We start from the raw sequence: 22,289 nt of genomic DNA, 5'->3' as shown, positions 1-22,289 counted from the left end.
CTTGCATATGTGGTCACTGTGTCCAAGAATTTGATAGTTTTTGGAGGAAATTGTTAAAGATTTTCATCTTATAACAAAACGCCAGCTTCCTGGGAGACTCCCTGACCTGCTTAATTAATGCTCCAGTACAGGATCTATGTTTTAAACTGAAAAACAAATTAATTTCTTTTTTATTGTTAGCAGTAAGACTTTGTATTGCACATTATTGGAAAATTCTGACTTCTCTTATGGAATTGTGGTATAGTAAAATATGTACTGTCCTTGTACTGGAAATGCTTTCAGACCAAATACGTACACAAGAGAGAGGCCAAAAAGAGGATAGGCATTTAGAAATTTCGTTACCCTTTTTAGCATACTCAGAGGAGGAGAGCTTCCCAACCAGCAAGCCAATATCTTTAGCCAGATTCTATGAATATTAACTGGATCCTGAATAAGTAATGTACAATGTGGTATTTTATTGTAACTTTGCCTTACTAAAAAGTTTCAGAAAGAAAAAATCTGTATGAGCAGCAGGCTAGTAGCTTCTTGTTCAGATGGGTGGCAAAGACCTCTGGTGTCCACCAATGGAGGAAGATATGATCTCTTTGTTATAATTTCCTATCATTGTACTACAGCTGGTGCAGTTCCCCTGCAGGTAGCAACAGACACCAGCATTTTTACTAAGAGCATGGTTAGGTGACACCTGGTTAATGACACTGGCAGGCAGTCTGCACCAAGGGAGCTGCAATGGTGAGAGACTATAAGAAAAATTTCATTGTGGGTATGTCCACAATGCAACAAAAAAACCCTGTGGGACTGAGTCTCAGAGCCCAGGTCAGCTGACTCGAGCTGGTGGGGCTCAGGCTGCAGGGCTATAAAACTGCAGTGTACACGTTCAGGCTTGGGCTGGAGTCCAGGGTCTGAGACCCCATGAGGCTGGAGGGTCTCAGAGCCCAGGCTCCAGCCTGAGCCTGAACATCGACAATGCAGTTTTATAGCCCTGCAGCCCGAGCCCTGCCAGCCTGAGTCGGGTGGCTGGGGCCAGCCGCGGCCGTGCCATGGGTTGTTTATTGCACTGTGGACATGCCCTGTAGGCCCAGCCTATGAGACTCGGCTTCCTAGGGAAATTCCAGCCTTTTCTAGTCTATGGTCAAGCCCAGAGAAAATGGGAGAGGGAGGGAGGACTCAAGAGCTGGCAAAATGGAACCCAACCCTAAGTCCTGAATGTTCAATATTAAATATCCCATAGATGGAGGCTTGTTTGCTGAGCCCTAAGAAGAAATGATGGAACAAAGAGAAGAAAGGGCTCCCCACCCATTCACAGAACTGCAACATACCTTCCAGTAGCATGTTCATTATTTTCCAGTGAGATTCCTTTTGCTTCCTTTCTTTCCCATCCTCTGACCCCTCATTGATAATAATTTCTTTATTAAGGGAAACCCAAGTGTTTCTGCTCAGGGGATGGAGTTTGGGAATTTTGCCTTTGAATAACATTTGTATGTGGAACAAAGGATCAGTGAGAGCTACAGGTGCATGTGGATTGAAACCCACAAATGGTCATATGATCCTCAGCATTCACTAGCACAATGCAGTGATTTTATTCCCAGAACAAAGGACTCTTTCTAGGGACACACTGGTACCCACCGAGGAACCGGACAGACAGAGGTGCTCATTTTCCCCTCTGTTTAACTGTCTCCTGCAGGCTTACTAACGGCAATCTCACCGACGCTTGTTATAGAGATCTCTCTTCTGCTCTCAGTACCAAACACACCCTGACTGAGCTGGACCTGTCCATGAACAACCTGAGAGACTCAGGAGTGAGGCTGCTGTGTGAGGGACTGAACCATCCAACCTGCAAACTGCAGAAACTGGGGTGAGTATTTGCAGGTTTCTTTCTGTAAAGAACTCAGCAGGCCAGGAGGATGGTGTGTGACGTCAGCTCTTGTAGGAGCACGAAGAGGCTGAAAGCTGAGTGTCCCTCCAGCATCAGGAGTGTCAGTGGCTCCCCACAGCCTGATGGCTGATCATTTTTGGAGAATGGAAGTTATAAATAAGGATGGTCCCAAACTGGAACACTAATTCCAAATTCCCCTAAAAGTGGGCTTCACTTAAATGGATTTTTGAATAAAAATTGAAGCATAATCTCATCTTCTGAGAGAAAAGCCCACTTTAAACACCACTTTATGATCTTTAAAACAATTTTACATATATTTTGCATCTAAGCATCTAAGGCAGAGGTGTGAAACTCACTCAGCGAAGAGGGCTGATTTGTATGGTTAATTGTAGTCTATGGGCCAGGGTATAAATACAATGTACTCCCTATGATGCACAATAGACTCCTCCCCTGATAGCAACGATCAAGGGGACAATTTGGGCTTATGTAATAACTAATTGTTTTGTTTATTATTTGTTCTGCACTTTCTTGCCACATTCTTCCTCAGTGAGAAAATCTGCTTCCCTTTAAGGCCACTGCATTTCTGCCCTTGATTTCACTTCCTTCTCCATCCTGCTTTCTGTTTCTCTTCCTCTTGCTGGTGTTTGGGAGTTTGCTCTGTTCCATGTCTCTGCCTTTTCTTCTCTGTAGCAGCTTCCAATCCGCAAGCTACTGGGTTTCACTCCCACCGCTTCCTCCCTCTTCCAGCCACCAAAATGATCAGTGTTTTATAGCCCATTGATGATGGTTCAGTGTCAGTGTTAACTAAGTTGATACTCATGTCAGATTACTAGGCAACAGGAGAGTTCAGACCCCCCGAGTCATTGTTTCAGGCTGTCCGCCGACTCAGGTAAACATCATTGTATCAGTTACACTGGATTCACATTGAGAAGGTGATCTCTGCTGCCATGAGAGCTAGAAACTTACTTTGTTTAAATGGCAGCTTAGATTCTGGAGAATCTGAGAATGTCACATGGGCTGCATAAATGTATCATGCACATCAGATCCTCCTGCAGGCTACATGCTTGGTGCCCTCAGTGTAAGAGGTTCCCAGGTTCCATGGCTGATCTGGGCAGGGTTAAGGAAGTAAAGGGGAAGCCGGTGTGGAGGAAGCTGCCTAATGGGGAGGCACTGTCCTTTCCCCTTCCAGCTGACAAGGTCTTGGGAAGTTATTACCCAGTATGATGAGTTGATTTCCTCTTGCTTTTAGATCTTGTTTTTCACAGTAAAGCAAGACCCGATGAAAGGGACTTGAAGTGAGTTGTAGCTGGGACTTAATTTTTCCTCACCAGCTGGTGAGTCTGCCCATTGGTTTCCACTGTGCCATAGGGAAAGAGGAAACCCTGTATCTGGAATACTCCCTTGGGAAAGGCCAAACTCAGCCTTTGGTGAGCAACATCCAGGCCTCAGTGGACAAGCCTATGCCTATGTCATGGTTACTGGGCTAGCTATACCCTGTCCCCTTTCAGGTCTCTCTGAGTGCCCCCATCTCAGGCCCCGGGCCTCTAGTCCTTGCTTCTCTCTGGGTGGAATCATGCAACTTCCCCACTCTTAGACCAGGCCCAGGGTAGCAGTCCCCTTTGTGTCCACTGTGATTGCCCTGCAAGTCTGACTGGTTCAGCCAGTACCTGTGTATCCACCGCGATTATCCTGCAGGTCTGAGTGGGTTCGACACCTGCGATTCTTCCCTGCGGGAGTCTGTGTCTAGTCAAACCCAGTGGCCAGAACAGCCTTCTGAGAACACAAGTATTGTTTATTTAATAAGAAGAAAGCCTTTTAGGGGGAAAAAGGTTTCAAAACAGCAGAGTCTATATGCATAGCTATCTTCCCCAGAATCCTATCACCGCCACCCCCATCTCTGCTGGAGATCTAAGCTGGCCTAGCTTTCTCAGACACTCTTGTAGATTCTGGGGTGTGACCCTCTGTTTCCCTTTGCCTTAGCTCTAGCTCCCTATGTGTGTCTCCTTGAGGAAGCATGTCTCTCCTTAAACCCTTCTGTGGTCCCCTAGTGTAAAAGTGGAATCTTGTGTCCCAGCAGGATGGGGAGCCAGTAATACCCAGGCTAATAGTTCTGGCATTGTCTCTTGAGGGTGTGGTGTTAGGTGGTTATCTCAAGCAATCTCCCCCTTCCTGACAGCCCTGCTATTAAGCTGGCAGCACAAAGTTGGTCATGGCAAGCCAGCAGGAGCTAGAGTTGTAGGTGTTTCTTCTGGAGGTGGGCAGATCCACTTGCGGGAAGTGTGCATTGCTTATTTGCACCCATTTGAAGCATAGTCAGCCTTGCATGCTGCAGGTCATTTTCATCCGTTATGGCCCTCCAGGCAGTTTTAAGAGTGATGGCATCTCGTTGAAGTTTTGGGGGATCTATATGAGCCAATGCATATAAATTAGATGTGAATGTGTGGCTAAGGCGGCCACAGCCACTAAAGATATGTGTGGCTGTGTTCAGCTCTGAATCAACGAGATGCGTGGGCTGACTCCTGCCCCACACTGCTGCACAATATTCTGCTGGAGCAAACACTAGTGTCAGGACTGAAGTTTGCAGAACATTTGCCTCTGCTCCCCAGGCGGCACAGGAGGTGAACTTTTTCTTTAAATGGGACTGGTATGTTAGCCTGCAGTCCAGTTTGAGTCCTAAATAAGTGACAACTGGTTGGAAAGGGAGTGGATGATCCTCCACACAGAGTGTAAGAGGCTGATTAAGAAGCACTGGCCATGTGCTCCCTGATCAGTTTCCACGCTAAGGGCCAGATCTTCAGCTGCTGTCAATCAGCAAAGCTCCACTAACTTCAAAGTCGCTTGTCTGATTTACGCCATCTCAGCATCCGGCCTTGCGCATCACTGGGAATTCAGTCGCGGTTTCTTAAGGGAAGTTATTTGGCATCTATTGGTTTCTTCTTAACATTGTGCACTTGTATGTAACAGGTACAACACATCAGGGCTCAGTCATTCTATCCACCTTTCAGTGCTTCCCGAATGCTCTGCAATCTAACTCCTCCGCTTCTGATCTCTCCCCAGCCGCATCCCTTCCATGGCATTTTATGATAGTCCAACACACACACATTTTCCACAAGCACCTTTAGGTCACTGTTTATTGCATTGTCTGCTCAGAGCTCTGTTAAAATGTCACTAAGAAAATGGCACTACTCCCAGTGCGGCTGCGAGGGTGTTAACAACAGACAGTGGCATTTTCCCTAAGAGCAGGGCTAGGCGCGCCAGTGGCTGAGAATGTTGGCAGGCAGTCTGCCACTGGTAGAAATGCAATGGTGAAAGACGGTAACAGTTTTCATTGTAGGCCCAGCCTGTGAGACTGCCCTCCCTAGGGAAATTTAGTGTGTGGTCAAGCCCAGGCAACATGGAGAGTGAAGGGGGACTTGAGCTAAGGCAGTACTCACCCATCCCTGAATATTCAATACTGCGTAAGCCATAGATGGCGCTTGTTTGCGGAGTCCTAAGTAGAAATGATGCAGCAAGAGAGAGAAAAATGGGCTGCCCCCATCCACAAAACTGCAATAGACTTTCCAGTGAAGTTCCTTTCCCCCCCTTTCTTCACCTTTCTATCCTATCAGGTGTAATAAAGCTTTTTTAGTAGGGGAAACCCAAATGTTTTTGCTCAGGAAATGGAGTTTGGGAACTTTGCCTTAGAATATCATTCAATTATGGAACACAGGATCAATGAGAACTACAGATGCCCAGGATTGAAATCGACACCTGGTCATGTGGTCCTCAGCGTACAATCCTACAGCTCTGTAATCTTTATTCCCAAATGAAAGGAATCTTCCTAGAAACCCACTGAGACAGAAGGGCTCATTTCCCTCTCTGATTATCTGTCCCCTGCAGGCTTTCTAACTGCCATCTCACGGCCGTGTGTGGTGGGGATCTCTCCTCTCTTCTCAGCACCAAACCCACCCTGACGGAGCTCGATATAGGGGAGAACAACCTGGGGGATTCAGGCGTGCAGCTGCTGTGTGAGGGACTGAAACATCCACACAGCAAACTGCAGAAGCTGCGGTGAGTATTTCTAAGTTTCTCTTCTGGAAAGAACTCAGCAGGGTCTGGGGATGGTGTGTGATGTCAGTTCCATGCAGGTACAAGGCGAGGCTGAAAGCCGAGTGTCCCTGCAGCCCCTGATGTGTCAGTGGCTCCCAACATCCCAATGGCCCCTCATGTTTGGGAAATGGAACTTATAAAGAAAGACGAGCCCAAACTGGAGCCCTAGTTCACCCCCGCCACCCCTGAAATTGAGGACTAAGTTGTAGTAATATTCACTAAAAATATAAGGCTTAAAGCATGATCTCACTCCCTTCGATAACAGCCAATTCTTATAAATATTCTAACGATCTTTAAAACAATGTTACATTTACTGCGATTTAAGATACATGAAAGGACAAGAGGCCTTACAAAGCCTCAGACTCCGAAATCTCTCACAGCCCTGCCTAAGGGAGGGAGGTGAGAGAGATTCTGTCTAAGGGAGGCAGAATTCTTCCTGCACATCCTTCACCTGCAGGGGAATTTGCCTGCAGCTAAACCCTTCCAGGAGCTGCACCATGTTCTTCTGTTTGTCCAGCTGGCCGTGCTGGCCAGTGAATCGCGGGACTTTATCGTGCCCTCTTCTGCTCTGCTCTTGCCTGCTTTGGTGCTACTTTTGCCACTGCGGTGGAGAGAGAAGGGATCAGACCTATTGCTCAGGGGAATACAAGGGCTGTGGCTGTGCCCAGCCGTAGTGCGGGGTTGCAAGGAGAGGGAGGCTTCCTGTGCTTTTCCCTCCCCTCAAGTACCTTGAAATGACTTCATTTTCCCACTGCTGCTCTGAGTCTGCCCAGTGGCTTACAGCCTGCCATAGGGAAAGAGGAAAGCCTGTATCTAGAATGCTCCCCTGGGAAAGGCCAAATTCAGACTTCGGCGAGCAACATCTAGGCTGTGGTGAACATGCTCAATCCTGTGTCACAGTTACAGGGCTAGCTACACCCCTGTCCCCTTTCGGATCTCTCTGGGTGCACCCACCTCAGGTCCCGGGCCTCCACCTCTCTCTGGTGGAATCAGACAATTCTCCCACTCTTAGGCCCACTGAGAGCTAAAACTGCATGTGGACTGAAATCCTCATGTGGTCCCCAGCATCCACTACTACAGCAGGGTGATTTTATTCCCAGAATAAAGGACTCTTTCTAGAAACCCACTGAGGGAACTGGACAGCCAGAAGTGCTCATTTCCCACTCTGATTATGTTTCCCACAGGTTGATGAATTGTGGTCTTACAGCCGGTTCCTGTGGGAATCTCTCCTCTGTTCTCAGAGCCAAACCGACCCTGACTGAGTTGGATCTTGCGCTGAACAACCTAGGAGAGGCAGGAGGAATGAAGCTGCTGTGTGAGGGACTGAAACATCCTGACTGCAAACTTCAGAAACTGAGGTGAGTATTCACACATCTTCCTGCTGGAAAGAACTCAGCAGGGTGTGCGGATGGTGGAAGATGTCAGGTTCATGAAGGAACACGGAGAAGCTGAAAGCTGTGTGTCCCTCCAGCACCTGATGTCTCAGTGGCTCCCAATATCCCTATGGGCTATTCCGATTGGAGAACAGAATTTATTAATAAAGATCGGTCCAAACTGGAGCAGTACTTCAAATCCCCCTGAACTTGAGGATTGAGTGATTTCCACTTGCATATATTTTTTTCAATAAAAATTGAAGCAGGGTCTTTTAAACACCTGTTTAGTCATCTTTAAACAATACTACATTTATTTTGATGTAAAACGAATAGAAACACAAGAGGTCCAAGGTGCTGGGGAGCCTAAATCTCTCTGCCATCTGCTTCGGGGGAACTGTGGGAGGGATACTATTTTAGAGAGGAAGAATTTTCCCTGCACATGTAATGCTGACAGACCCTGGTCGTCAGCGGGCAGGATCGAACTGGGGACCTCTGGAGCTTAGTACATGAGCCTCTACCACATGAACTAAAAGCCAATTGACTGTTAAGCAGACTCATGAATTGCTTTCTCTTTAAGTGGTCTTTAAGTGGTGCACTAGATGGGACAAAACACCACACCCAGAAGGTGTGAGGGTTACATACTTCCCCTAGCTGAGGAAGTGTGTTCTGAGCTTCAGAGACTTCCCAGTTGGAATCCCGGACGAGCCCCCACTTGTAACGTTGACAGACACCGGTTGCCGACAGACAGGATTGAACTGGGGACCTCTGTGTATGAGACTCTACCACCTGAGTTAAAATCCACCTGGCTCTTAGCTAAGGCTGTAAAGCAGACTCATTTTATCTCTCTCTCTAAGTGGTCCCGGTGCCACTAGATGGGACAGAACACCACACCCAGGAGGTGTGGGGGTTACACACATCCTTTTCATGCCAAGGGGTCGGGGAGATTTGTCTGTAGCTAAACCCTCTTCAAGAGCCACCATTTGTTCTTCTGTTTGCCCAGCTGCCTGTGTTGGCCAGTGCACTGTGGGATTTTATCATGGACCCCTTCGGCTCTTCACTGGCTGCTTAGTTGTTTATTTTGCCCCTAAGGGCAAAGAAGGGACCAGACCTTGTGCCCGATCTATAGATTATAGAGGAATATAAATATAATCCCCAATTATCACTTTGAGGGTTGACAGGTTCTTGTCCCAAGATCAGGCCCAGTATTTATGCAAATCATTATATAATGGGAAACTCCGAAGTGCACAGCTGCAACACTCACACTACAGGAACTCCTCTATATTTACAAATAGTTTATTAATACATTTAGCACAGTCACAAACACCCCAGCTCAGGATACTACAGAATGTACATCTGCACATTCATATACTCACGCCATCCCTTGTAGAACAACCTGAAATGTGAGCCATCATAGGACTGGGAGCGACCTCAAGAGGTCATCTAGTCCAGTCCCCTGCACTCAGGGCAGGACTAAGTATTATAGACCATCCCTGACAGATGTTTGTTCAACCTGCTCTTAAAAATCCCCAATGATGGAGATTCCACAACCTCCCTAGGCAATTTATTCCAGTGCTTAACCACTCTGACAGTTAGGAAGTTTTTCCTAATGTCCAACCTAAACCGCCCTTGCTGAAATTTAAGCCCATTGCTTCTTGTCCTATCCTCAGAGGTTAAGAAGAACAATTTTTCTCCCTCCTCCTTGTAACAACCTTTTACATACTTGAAAATTGTTATCATGTCCCCTCCCAGCCTTCTCTTCTCCAGACTAAACAAACCCAGTTTTTTCAGTCTTCCCTCATAGGTCATGTTTTCTAGACCTTTAATCATTTTTGTTGCTCTTCTCTGGACTTTCTCCAATTTGTCCACATCTTTCCTGAAATGTGGCGCCCAGAACTGGACACAATACTCCAGTTGAGGCCTAATCAGCACGGAGTAGAGCGGATGAATTACTTCTTGTGTCTTGCTTACAATACTCCTGCTAATACATCCCAGAATGATGTTTGCTTTTTTTGCAACATATTTAGCTTGTGATCCACTATGACCCCCAGATCCCTTTCTGAAGTACTCCTTCCTAGGTAGTCATTTCCCATTTTATATGTGTGCAACTGATTGTTCTTTCCTAAGTGGAGTACTTTGCATTTGTCCTTATAGAATTTCATCCTATTTACTTCAGACCATTTCTTCAGTTTGTCCAGATCATTTTGAATTTTAATCCTATCCTCCAAAGCACTTGCAACCCCTCCCAGCTTTTTATCATCCGCAAACTTTATAAGTGTACTCTCTATGCCATTATCTAAATCACCGATGAAGATATTAAACAGAACTGGACCCAGAACCGATCCCTGCGGGACCCCACTCATTATTCCCTTCTAGCATGACTGTGGACCACTGATAACTACTCTCTGGGAACAATTTTCCAACAAGTTATGCACCCACCTTATAGTAGCTCCATCTAGGTTGTATTTCCCTAGTTTGTTTATGAGAAGGTCATGTGAGACAGTATCAAAAGCCTTACTAAAGTCAAGATATACCATATCTACCGCTTCCCCCATCCACAAGGCTTGTTACCCTGTCAAAGAAAGCTATCAGATTGGTTTGATACGATTTGTTCTTCACAAATCCATGCTGACTGTTATTTATCACCTTATTATCTTCTAGATGTTTGCAAATTGATTGCTTAATTATTTGCTCCATTAGCTTTCTGGGTACAGAAGTTAAGCTGACTGGTCTGTAATTCCCCAGGTTGTCCTTATTTCCCTTTTTGCCCTTTTCCATTCTTCCGGAATGTCTTCCATCTTCCATGACTTTTCAAAGATAATTGCTAATGGCTCAGATAACTCCTCTGTCAGCTCCTTGAGTATTCTAGGATGCATTTAATCAGGCCCTGGTGATTTGAAGACATCTAACTTGTCTAAGTAATTTTTGACTTGTTCTTTCCCTATTTTAGACTCTGATCCTACCTCATTTTCATCTTCCTCATCATCATCATCTTCCCCCTCATCACCAGTGGCCATCATTCTGGCACCTCCCAAGGGCTACATCTCCTTCTACTACTGCCCCTAGGCTTTTATAAGATGTTATGCTGATGCCACTATGTTTGATGCAAGGCTTTCCCCCCTTTTCCTTCTTTGTATTTCCTCACCTTGATAACTTTGGAGTGTCCTTCTCCTGTAGGTTAGTATATCAGTGTTCTCAACTTATTATCACATAGGTCAATTTGTTACCATGGCCATTTTGTTGTTAGATATCTGCAGATGTAGCTCATGTATCTGTTACATATGTCAGTTCGTTGCCATAACACTCTTGTGGTTGGGTCATGTTCCTGTGGTCAGAAATCCCCCTTAAGCACTCTATTTGGGGCGTTTATCTGTTCAGAGTTCATAGGCCTCAAGCCTTATGCCAACTTGCTGAAGTCAGTGTCTTACAGGACACAGGCCTGTAGGTTCCTTGCATTACTGATGAATATAATGTGAAGTCCCTGTAGTGGGAAGTGAAGCGAGGCTCAGCCAAGAGAAACCACCAGTTTGTAGAAATACCCTTGACAAGAAGCCCCTCCGGGCATAGAAAAGTGTTTCTACTTACTAAGGTGGCAGTGGGTGGTGACATCTGTCATGTGACAGGCCATTATCACATTAATCCAAGTCATGGGACTAGGCAGGGCCAGGAAATAGCAACCAGTTTCTCTCCAGCACTCCTTTGTGTCAGACCCTTATCACCTGGAGGCACAAGTGAACTAAAAGCTTTCACTGAATGAAGCCCCTTCAGTCTCTCACTCGGAACGGGAATTTGGCAGAGATGGCTGCACTTCCAGATTTTCCTGGAAGCAAATGGAGTTGCAGAGAAACCAGTGAGAGCGACCTCCTCCGTGCTGCTACAAGTGGGATTGGCAGTGGGAGCAGATGAATGACTTCCCACCCCCCCCAGAATCTTGTTGCTCAGTGACCTCCAACTGGGGTAGGGTGAGCTGCAGCATCACATCCATTTTCCAACACTGACAAATAAGATTAGGGGGGCCTCTGACATGTTGCTTAAAGGAATTGCCAGGCCCAGCCTGGGCACTGGAGGCTGATCTGCTGCTGTGACCAAAAAAGGGGGCGCTTGATTTTCTGGGATGGCGGGGGGAGCCTACTGATGGGCAGTTTGTATTGGTGCTCTGGAAGGCTTTGCCCTTTCTCAAGAGATCTTCAGGTGAGTTGGGGACCAATCTGTCTCAGCCTGGGGCAGCTGCATGAGCATTGGCTGCTGGATTTCAGGTCACTGCTACATGTGGGGTTGGAAGCTTGCAACACATCCCAGTGGGAGAACTCAAGCTGCTGTGAATAGTCAGTCACAATTATTTTTAAAAATACAGTGATCCAGGCAGCAGTATCTCTTGGGAAAGGCACTTCCCCAGCAGCAAGGTGACATCACTGACCAGTATCAGGGGGTAGCCGTGTTAGTCTGTATCTACAAAAACAACAAGGAGTCTGGTGGCACCTTAAAGACTAACAGATTTATTTGGGCATAAGCTTTCGTGGGTAAAAACCTCACTTCTGAAGATGCATCTGAAGAAGTGAGGTTTTTACCCACAAAAGCTTATCACTGACCAGTATGTACAGACCACAGGGCTGCCAAGTGTCAGGTATCTCATCTGACATTCATTTGGCAACCCTGCCACTCCTGTCCTTACTGCAGATGGAATCCAGTGAAGGCAGGGTCTGTAGTTCCTCCTGTCAGTCACTAGAGGTCACTGTTGCTTCATATTTTGGAAGCAGGCAGGGGCAGGGAAGTACTTGCGAAATGTTCCGTAACAGGTAACATGTTGTCAAGTTGATGATGCACACAGGGCCGCTGTGCCAGGTTATGAAATGTAAACGTTGTATTTGTGCTTATATAAGATGCTTTGCTTTTCCTTGGGGAAATGTCCTGGTTTTCTGACCTTTAGGGTTTGCCCCTCCTGTTCCTGATGGGGCAGAGGAAACTTAACTGGTTTTCTGAACTTGGAATATGAGCGTGTGCCACTCCACGTTCTGGAAGGCTGCGTGCTGGGCAGTAATCAGAGCTCCCTGAACACAGGGCTCTGTAAGGGATCAGAGAGGCTGGTCTGGCATTTAGATCTGAACATGGACAGACGCAGGCTCAGTCTGATCTTCCCTGGGAAAGAGCTTCCCAGCCAGGGCCTGCTGCTGAGAATGCTCCGCCTGTGCCCCAGGAGTCTGACCTGGGCTTCGTTAGCTGTAGTGCCCCTGGGCAGTGTAGCCAGGTTGGTGGATCACGGGTGGGTGAACAGTCTCTGAGACAGCGTCACCTTGAGGTATTACGAGTCTTGTAAATCAGGGCTACTGCTAGGGTTTGGAATGATATCCTGAAACTCATGGGGGTTTGATACAGTTTGAGAGCCATGGTGTGATATGCTCAGATAATTTGGCTGCTGCACACTGTCTGAGCTGTACTTTGTGTGTGACATTTACCTTCAGTCCCAGAGAAGGAATTCCAGTCTCAACCAGGGGAATTCAGGAGTGACACCACTTTTTAGAGGCTGAAACGTCCCAACTGTAAAATACAACAATTAGCGTCAGCAGCCACTGGCTTCCTTTGTAATTCCCTCCCCAGTCTTCATTTCCCACACCAATCCATGTATATTTTCATCCATTGATAAATTGTGACTCCTTACATTATATGTCAGGGAGTTTATGGCCACTGAACTTCCACACTAAGGGCCAGATCTTCTGCTGGTACAAATCAGTATAGCTCCACGGACTTCTAAGTAGCTTCACTGATTTACACCAGCCGTGGATCTGGCCTTGACCATCACTGGGAGTTCCTTTGAGCTTTCTTTAGGGAAGTCGTGAGGCACCTATCGGTCTCTCCCTAGCATTATGAGCCCATATGTAACACAAACACTAGCTCTGGGCTCATTTTATCCCACTTTTTAGCTCTTCCCATATTCCTAAGTTTCTGACGTCTCTACAGTCACTCACACGATGCTGCTGTCACAACAGTGGGGCTGCAACGGTGAAAGACTGTCACAATTTAATTGTAGGCCCAGCCTGTGAGACTGGGCTCCCTATGGAACTCCCAGCATTTTCTAGGGTATGGTCAAACCTAGGGAAAATAGGACAGGGATGGGGGAACCTGACACTCAGCAAAACTGAGCCCATCCCTGAATTCTGAATGTTCAGAACTAAGTACGCCATAGAGGCTGGCTTCTTGGCTGAATCCTAAGTAGAAATGAGACCCGTGAGAGACAACAACAGGCTTCGCACATCTGCAAAACTAAAATATAGCTTTGACTGCAGGAACAGTTACATTATTTTCCATTGAGAATCTTGTCCCTCCCTTTATTTCCTCTCCTCTGGCTCCTCCTTTATTGCTTTTTCATTAGCAGAAGCTACAATGCTTATGCTCAGGGGATGGAGTTTGGGAACTTTGCCTTAGAATAACATTCATATGTGGAATACAGGATCAATGAGAGCTGCAGCTGCACATGGATTGAAATCCACACATAGTCACATGGTCCTCAGTAACCACTGCTGCAGCTCTGTGGTTTTATTCCCAGAATAAAGGAATCTTGCTATAAAAACCCACAGAGGGAACAGGACAGACAGAGATGCTCATTTCTCTCTGTTTACGTGTCTCCTGCAGGTTGATGGGTTGCCAGCTCACAGCTGCTTGTTGTGAGGATCTCTCCTCTGTTCTCAGTATCAACCAGACTCTGACCGAGTTGGAGCTGAGGGGGAACCTCCTTAGAGATTCAGGCGTGCAGCTGCTGTGCGAGGGACTGAAGCACGCAAACTGCAAACTGCAGAAACTGGGGTAAGTATTTACAGGTTCCTTTTCTGTAAAGAACTCGGCAGTTGTGCCGATGGTGTGAGACTGTCAGCTCCCTGTGAGTACATGGTGAGGCTGACAGCTGGGTAACCCTGCAGCACCTGATGTGTCAGTGGTTCACAACATCCCGACGGCCCGTCATGTTTGTAAACTTGAAGTTATAAAGAAAGATGGGCCCAAACTGGAGCTCTACCTCCAAACTCCTCCTCCTCCTCTCTGAACTTGAGGAATAAGTGTTTTGCCTGTAATTGAATACATGTGCTGGTAGCATCACCTATTATTAACTTTGCCTGATACTTCCTATTGTAAGTCTGTCTTCAGTTGCTTATAAATTGGCTGAACTCTAACTGCTTGGGTGGAAATTTTCCACACCGGGTGTCTGCTTCAGGCTGAACTTTTTTAGTAAATTTAAGCTCAACAGTGCAAATGCTTCCAAGAACAAGGTTAGGGTGGACATACATTTGTATCAGCTATTTTGTTGAGGAGATCTCGCCCCCACCCCCGCATACGTTGGAGCAAGGACTCAACATTTAGCGGGTCACAGCCTCTTTGTTAGATGTGCCTTTTGCTTTTCCTGTGAAAATCTTCCCAAACAGGCATCTCTGGGCCTTCCTATGCTCTGTCCCAAGCCTACAGACCAGCTCAAGTTATTTGCATCCTCCAAAGAGGCTCAAGGGCTGTCCAATTAGACAGCAGGCTCTTATGTGTCACAGCCTTTTGTAGGTGTCCCATGCCTGCCTTCCAGCAGGACCTAATAATTATGCAGGGACATTTGCTCTATGGCCAATCAAACTCGGGGAGCGGGGACAAAGCAAGAGGTTTGGGATAAAAGGCTGAGTTGATCTTGACAGAGGGGTCCTCTTTTTTGAGTTGACAAATGGCAGTGACTTTTTGTCCAAGGGGAGACTCCACCCTGCCGAAGGGTTGTTGGGACTGGAACCTGCCTGGGTCTCCATAGAGGTGATGTGGGAGGGGGAGCATTTAAATCCTGTTATTATTTTATGTTTTCTCTGTATGTTTTTGTCCTTAAATAATTGCACTCTGCTTTGAGAGTGCTGGTTGGTTACTAGTAAACCACAGTTATAGCCTTTGGAAAGAGAGCAAAGTCCAGGGGCTGCACTTAGTCAGACCTTCTGGGGATAATCAGAGTGCAACTACCGGCTGCCACAGCCTAAACCCCCGGCCAGAAGGGAACAGGATATGGGTCCCTGCCCAGAGAGAGGCAGCAGCTAGAAGCCCGAGGGAGTTTTCCTTGAGCAGACCAGAGAGGGGATCAAAGGTGCAGTTACTCTAAAACTCTGACAGCTGGGAGTACAGGGGCCATCCTGAATTCTGGTTGGTCAGTGGAAAGGACTAAGGGCGATGCTTAGGGTGGAAGTCTTTCCCCACCCCTTATTCCTCATTGGTCATTGGCAGAGGATTGGGGCTTGAAATGTCTGGCTTATTCCCAGGGCGGTCCAGTCAGGGTGAAGTGCAAGGAGCAGGGCTCACGCAGGAAGTCCCAACCAACACTGGTTTCTCATTAGACTAGGAGTGGGGCTTAGGACAGGATGTGAGGCAGGCCTTCTGGCCCATTCTCAATGCTGATTGGTCCGGGAGAGAAGCAGGTGGGCGGGGCCACCTGTCATAACAGCTGGGACAAGCCCCATTCACATTGTGATTGCTTGTCTCTGCATTTCTCTCTCCTGCAGGTTGAAGAATTTCCTTCTCACGGATGCTTGCTGTGAGGATCTTGCAGCTGTTCTCAGCATCAGTGACAGCCTGACAGAGCTGGAGCTGGGTATTGACTATCTCAGAGATTCTGGAGTGCAGTTGCTGTGCGAGGGACTGAAACACCCAAACTGCAAACTGCAGAAACTGGGGTAAGTAACATTTGGCCTCCTCTGTGCATTTACAGGCGACCTTTGTGTAAAGCGCTTGGCAGGGTGTGTGGCTGGTGGCTCATGTCTGCTCCCTGCAGCTACATGGAAATGCTGAGAGATTAGTGTCTCTCCAGCACCTGCGTCATTGGCTCCCAACATGCACCAGACTGCCCTGCTTGGAAAATGGAAATTTTTAAGTAAAGCTGGGCCCACACCAGAAGCTGGCTCCACAGCCCCCTGATATTTAATGAATAAATAGATTTGTTTAAAAAAATACTCTTACTAAAATGCATTTGCTTTAAAATAGTGCAGTCTTTCCCCTTCAGCTAGCAGCCTGTTTTGTAGAGAACTTTAATGACTTTTGACAACTTGACATATTGATTTAAAATTTATTAAGGCAAAAGAGGTTCCAGGAGCCTGAGGATTCTTAACCTCCCAATCTGAGCTGAACTATCCAGTGTGATTTCAACTTCAGCCCTAGCCATGGTAGCTCCTGCCTTGAAATTCACAGAGTTGGGGCGGAAGCTTCTCTCAGCTGAGAGGCACCACCAGTTTGGAGAAATACCCTTTGAAGTGCAGCCCTCTGGGAGTGGGGACATGTGGTCACAGTAACAAACCAGGCAGGTTAGAACAGAGGCCAATGTTGGACTCATTATAAAACACAAAACCCTTTGGGGCAAGCTGTGGTTCCTCCCTTTTCTATTCCAGTACATTTCTGCTCGGTGGTTCTTCTTTCACGACTGAACTTAAAACCTGGTGTGGGGTGCTCCTGGGGAACTCCCGGGACTTTGGGCCAGATTTTCAGAATTGCTCAGAACCCAGCAGCTCCCATTGTTACTCTTCTGCCCAAGTTTTCCAAAGACCTGCATGTTGGATTCTGAGATCTCTTGGAAAGCTGCAAAAGCACAAGCAGAGTGAACGGCAAAATCAGCCTCCCAGCTAAGGTCCATCATTGGAGGTTTGGGGTTAGTGCCACTGACCCCTAATGCAGGGATCCCCATTCCCTCCCAAGAACATCAGATCCACAGCCTGGAGGGCTGACCTGCTTCTGTCCCCATCGCTCCCCTTCAGCCATCAAGGGAAGCCTCAAAGCTCTGCCTGTCTGTGTGTAGATGGATGGGATCCAACTCAGGGCTAGTTGATTTCTCCTTTTATTCTCACCATCAGTGTCTCTTCCTTATCTTCCCTCTTGAGGATAAGGTGCCACTCTCCATTACACAGCCTGCAGAAAAGAGAATCCACCAGCTGCTATCAAAACCCCTCCTCTCTGTAGGGAAAGAAGACATCTGTTAGTGGTTTCTCTTCCCATCACCCCATTGACTTTCCTTCCCTCCCCCTTGCTCTGGGAGCCTTCCGCTCAGGACACCTGCAGCCTCCTGTTTCCTCCTGAGGATCAAAACCTACGGATCACTGGTGCCTCCCATCTGTGTGGCTCTGCAAAGAGTCCTACCCCTTTTATCCCTCATAGGCTGGAGGAGTGTTGGGAGTGAGTCATTCACAGATGGTGGCATGAGAGGCAGTGATGCCAAATGGTCAGACAGCTCAGGAATGTGATAGTACCTCATCTGCCCCCAATTCAGCTCCGTTTTCATTGCTTGGCTGAGCCTGGAACTATGAAATTCCCACCTCACTGGGAGAAACATCTTTGGGTTTCAAACAATAAAATATACCTTCATTACAACTGTCAGAAGCCCTGCCTCTGAGCCCCTGGCTAGGCAAAGATGCCCATCTGTCAATGCCCCATCCTGGTCTCTAATCTCTGTGCAAGTTCTCTCTTCCCTTTCACACTACACCCCCATTTCCCTGTCTCTCTCTTTCCTCTCATTCTCTCTTCCCGCCCCACCTCCAATGGGCTTGCTATAGGACACTGACCTTTCTGAAAGTGCATCACCCCAACCCCTTGTCTTTCATGTTCAGTGTAAAATTAACCTTTGGACACTACAGCTCCCTGACCCTCAAAACCACAACTTGTCTGGTGGGCGATTCAGAGGCCTCATGCACTAGACTTGTATTGTTTGAGTTTCAATTGTTTTTTTGAATGAGCAAACCACAAGCAAGTCAATGTGTCCAACTAGCCATGGCTGAATGGGCTCAGCCTTTGCCCTCCATACTGGCACTGTCCTACCCAAAAATATTGGAGCTAAATCAGTGCATCTGTCCTCATGCATATAGATTAGAAGGCCAGAAGGGACCTTGTGACAGCTAGTCTGACCTGTACAACACAGGCCAGAGAACTTCCCTGAATTAATTCCTGTTTGAACTAGAGTGTCTCTCTTAGAAAAAAGATCCAATCCAAACCCAACCACAAGTGTTGCACAAGAGGAATGGGCCCACAAACAAACCCTTAAAAACAAGCAAACATCCTATTTAAATATCATCACCCCTCACACAACACATTCACCACTTCCACTGACCGACTCTGCTCCTCCGTAAGTCCTATGCTCCGCCATGTGCAGTAACGCAACGCACACATCACATTCCTCACAACCGCACTATAATGCGGACCTTCACTCTGACCTTGGGAGCGTGTGTATCTGCTGGACACCCGTGCCTTCACATTTCCGAGGACGGCATCATTTGCAATAGCTGAGACAAAGCTAGTACCTTGGTTTCTCTCTCAGGGGAACTCCCAGGACTATAGAGGGATGAGGATCCCTTTGAATGGTGTGAGGGCTGAGGGTTGGCTGGGTACTTACCCTCTGGCCTGTCCTTTGTGAGGCTGGGAGGGCAGGAGGTTCTGGCCTGCCTGTGCTCCTCAGAGGCAGGAAGGAGCTGACTGCAACAGCTGGTTGTGAATCTCCCCCCCCCCCCCCCCCAACGCACACACGAACATTCACAAAAAATGGACTTTTCTGTGTAGTTGAACAAAGCCATTTTCCATTTAAAAAAAAAAGTTTCAATGGAGAATTTTCAGCCAGCTCTGCTTGCTGCAGTACTGGGAGCCTCCAAAGCTGCTTTGCCCACTGGCAGCTCCGGTGCCAGATGGCCTGACAGGGACTCCACAAGCTGAGCCACTGTTTCATTGTAGCCCTACCTCCCGAGGGGGCTGTGCCCCATGTGTAGAGGACAACAGGGGGACCTGGCTTCTCCTATACCACTCTCTGGTTTGGCTGCAAGGTCTTACCTACAGCTGGGGCACTCGGGCCCTTGAGGTCCTGGCTCTGAGAGAGCTGCACCATCAGAGCATTCCTGGCTCCTCTTCTTTCCTCTCTCAGCCATGACCAGAGAGTTAAAGGAGGAAAGACAGACTGCCCCCCAAACGATTCCTCTTGTGGAAGAGAGCTGTGGCCAGAGCAGATGCAAGACTGGCTCGGAAAACCCCCTGGCCAAAAGGGAGCCTGCTCATTGCTATTTTTATAATTTAATATAGCGTACTTCAGTTTAGAGTCATTTGTATGAGCCTCCAATGGAATCCAATTTAAAAAGATCTTGAGACTCTGCCACAAAGAGGAGACTCCTGGTGTGCTGATTACCCGGGAGTGGAGGCAGAGAATTCTGGGAGCTCCACAGAGGGGCGGTTCTAGTCTCTGGCTGCCTGTCAAATTTTGGCCATCTCTAACCAGCAGGAAAAAAAGGAACACCCACAATACATGGATGGGGTGAGAATTATCAGTCTGCCAGTTTTCAATCCATTTCATATGTGTTGTATTGATTTTTGTACAGTGCTATTTTTTAATCAAAATGCGGTGTGCTAATAAATCAAGTTTCTTGCAGAAGTCTAAGTACATCATCTCAGTAGATACCTTTATCAACCAGACTCATAATCTCAAAGACGGGTGTCAGGTCTTGTCAAACAAACCTGTTTTCTATTAACTAAATTGACTGCCATTATTGATATTCAATCCTTTACCTCTTTATTACTAGATCCATCTCTGCTGTTCCATTATTTTTTCCTGGGTTGATGGGAGGCCAAATGGACTATAATTCTCAGTTCATTCCATTTGTCATTTTAAAATATCAGCACAGCATTGGCTTTCTTTCACTCTTCTGGAACTTCCTCAGTTTCCCAAGATTTATTTAACATCAACAGTCCAGAAAGCTCCTCAGCCAATTATTATTGAAAAAAAATTGGTGCAGTAAAGACCTTCTGATTTACAATAATTTAACTCTCAGGTGCTGTTTAATCCTCTTTAGAGAGTGTTGGAACAGAAAATATTTTATCACCATTATGTGTTATGAATAAACTCTCCAGCTTCCTGGAAAAAAATGGGTTTGTTTAGTCTGGAGAAGAGAAGACTGAGAGGAGACATGATAACAGTTTTCAAGTACATAAAAGGTTGTTGCAAGGAGGAGGGAGAAAAATTGTTCTCCTTAACCTCTGAGGATACGACAAGAAGCAATGGAGTTAAATTGCAGCAAGGGCGGGTTAGGTTGGACATTAGGAAAAACTTTCTGTCAGGGTAGTTAAGCACTGGAATGAATTGACTAGGGAGGTTGTGGAATTGGAGACTTTTTAAGAGCAGGTTAGACCAGGGATGGCCAACCTGAGCCTGAGAAGGAGCCAGAATTTACCAATGTACATTGCCAATGAGCCACAGTAATATGTCAGCAGCCCCTCATCAGCAGAGCCAGGGGTTGAGCAGTGAGCACCCCCCGGCACACTGGAAAGTTGGCACCTGTAGCTCCAGCCCTGGAGTCAGTGCCTATACAAGGAGCCGCATATTAACTTCTGAAGAGCCACCCTTGGGTTAGACAAACACCAGTCAGGGATGGTCTAGATAATACTTAGTCCTGCCATGAGTGCAGGGGACTGGACTAGATGACCTCTTGAGGTCCCTTCCAGTCCTGTGACTCTAATTCCTGTCAGCTACAAAACAAAAGTAGATATTTAATATTTCTGCCTTTTGTTCCAGATATATTAAAAAACATTCCTTTTAATTATTCTTAACCATATTGTCCATAGATGCTTTTGCTGTTGAGACTTTTAGCTTCACTTATCAATTGCCTTCCCTTCTTAATTTATGATTTATATTAATTGCCATTAACCTGTCTTTTATCCTCTCCTATCCTTACTAAATAGGTTGTAGTCATTAATTTAAACATTCTAATTATGTGAATCCTCTCATAGGTTCTAGTAATACCAACTACGACAGAATTTCTCGTGTGAGCATTTCGAAATCCTCCTATTTATTACCCAGACTCCTAGCAATGGTACATAGAAAACTAAGGAATTTCCTTCATGTCATCTTGAGTGTCCCAGAATGACCCAGTAATACATTCTGTGGTCAATAATAGGTTTCTTTTATATGTAGCAACTTCAAGGGTTCAGCCATGGAGGTTAACTACAGACTTCCCATAGCAATTCAATAGGCCAAGAAACACACTCCCTTTAGAGAGAGTTTTTGATTGTGGAGCCTGCATATCAGCATGCAGTGAGATCATGTGTCCCAGGCCTGGAACCTTACAAAGAGCACAAGTCGGATTCACTGTGAATTCCTTCATTTTATAAGTATTGTGAACCCCACCTCTAGCCTTTGTAAGTGGTTCTGATACAGGCAAGGGAAGAAAGTCATTTATTACAGACCCAGAAAGTCTCTCGGGGAACAGGGAACCCAGTTGTGCTAAACAGGTGGGCTGGGAGCGGGGTCTGTTCTGTTATCAGTAATATATGTAGCTTGGAGTTTGGCTGTGAGGAAAAATGTCATCTGTCTTCTAGTTTGGAAGGGGTTTGGCTCCCACATGCCCTGGCTGATAGGGTACGTGGTTACTGCAGAGTTAACTTGGGCTGTTACCAAGGCTTTAGCCCTAACTCCTCTGCTGTCCACAGACAAAAGCCTTTGACCCAGGTTTGGAAGTGCTGTAAGCCTTGGCTAGCTTATCTGACTAGGGCAATGGTGCCCAAACATGACTTGAGTGTGGCTTAGCAGTGTGGACACTCAGTGCCCTGCTTGGCTAACCTGGGTTCCCAGAACTAGACATTCAGAGCTGGGGTAACTCTGCCGTGATGATATAGGCATAGTTTTAGACACTGGGGAATGTTTTGGGGGAGGCAGAGGAGCTCACACAGCAGCTTTAGATTGAATTAGCATAAGCAGAAAGGAGCTTGAGTATAAGCACTGGGAAAGGGTTTGAACTATTACTCCGTGCCTGTTAGGATTCTCCAGCCCATTACAAACACCCCTGCAGTCTGCTGCCCTCCCTTCAGCTCATCTGAACATTCCCTTGTGGAACACAGGGTGACTGACAGAGGCAGGGGCACGTGGACAGGAATCCACACAGGGGTCGTTGGTGCCAACAGTCCCACTGCCCCCTGCTAGAGCCCCGTGACTGGTCTCTTCTGAA

General features: G+C 46.8%; 1 protein-coding gene across 1 annotated transcript in view; it reads left to right on the top strand.

Moving 5' to 3' along the window:
• Positions 1-22,289, top strand: part of LOC112117580 (NACHT, LRR and PYD domains-containing protein 3-like) — a 48,107-nt gene that overhangs the window by 17,639 nt on the left and 8,179 nt on the right. The window contains exons 5-9 of the mRNA XM_024215584.3: positions 1,682-1,852; positions 5,753-5,923; positions 7,147-7,320; positions 13,960-14,130; positions 15,837-16,007. Of these exons, the coding sequence (XP_024071352.2) occupies positions 1,682-1,852; positions 5,753-5,923; positions 7,147-7,320; positions 13,960-14,130; positions 15,837-16,007 (858 nt within the window). The remainder of the gene's footprint in view (positions 1-1,681; positions 1,853-5,752; positions 5,924-7,146; positions 7,321-13,959; positions 14,131-15,836; positions 16,008-22,289) is intronic.

Source organism: Terrapene carolina, unplaced genomic scaffold, assembly GCF_002925995.2.
Source record: "Terrapene carolina triunguis isolate 2854851 unplaced genomic scaffold, T_m_triunguis-2.0 Scaffold261, whole genome shotgun sequence".
Lineage (NCBI taxonomy): Eukaryota > Metazoa > Chordata > Testudines > Emydidae > Terrapene > Terrapene triunguis.
This window is presented reverse-complemented; position numbering and strand designations above follow the sequence as displayed.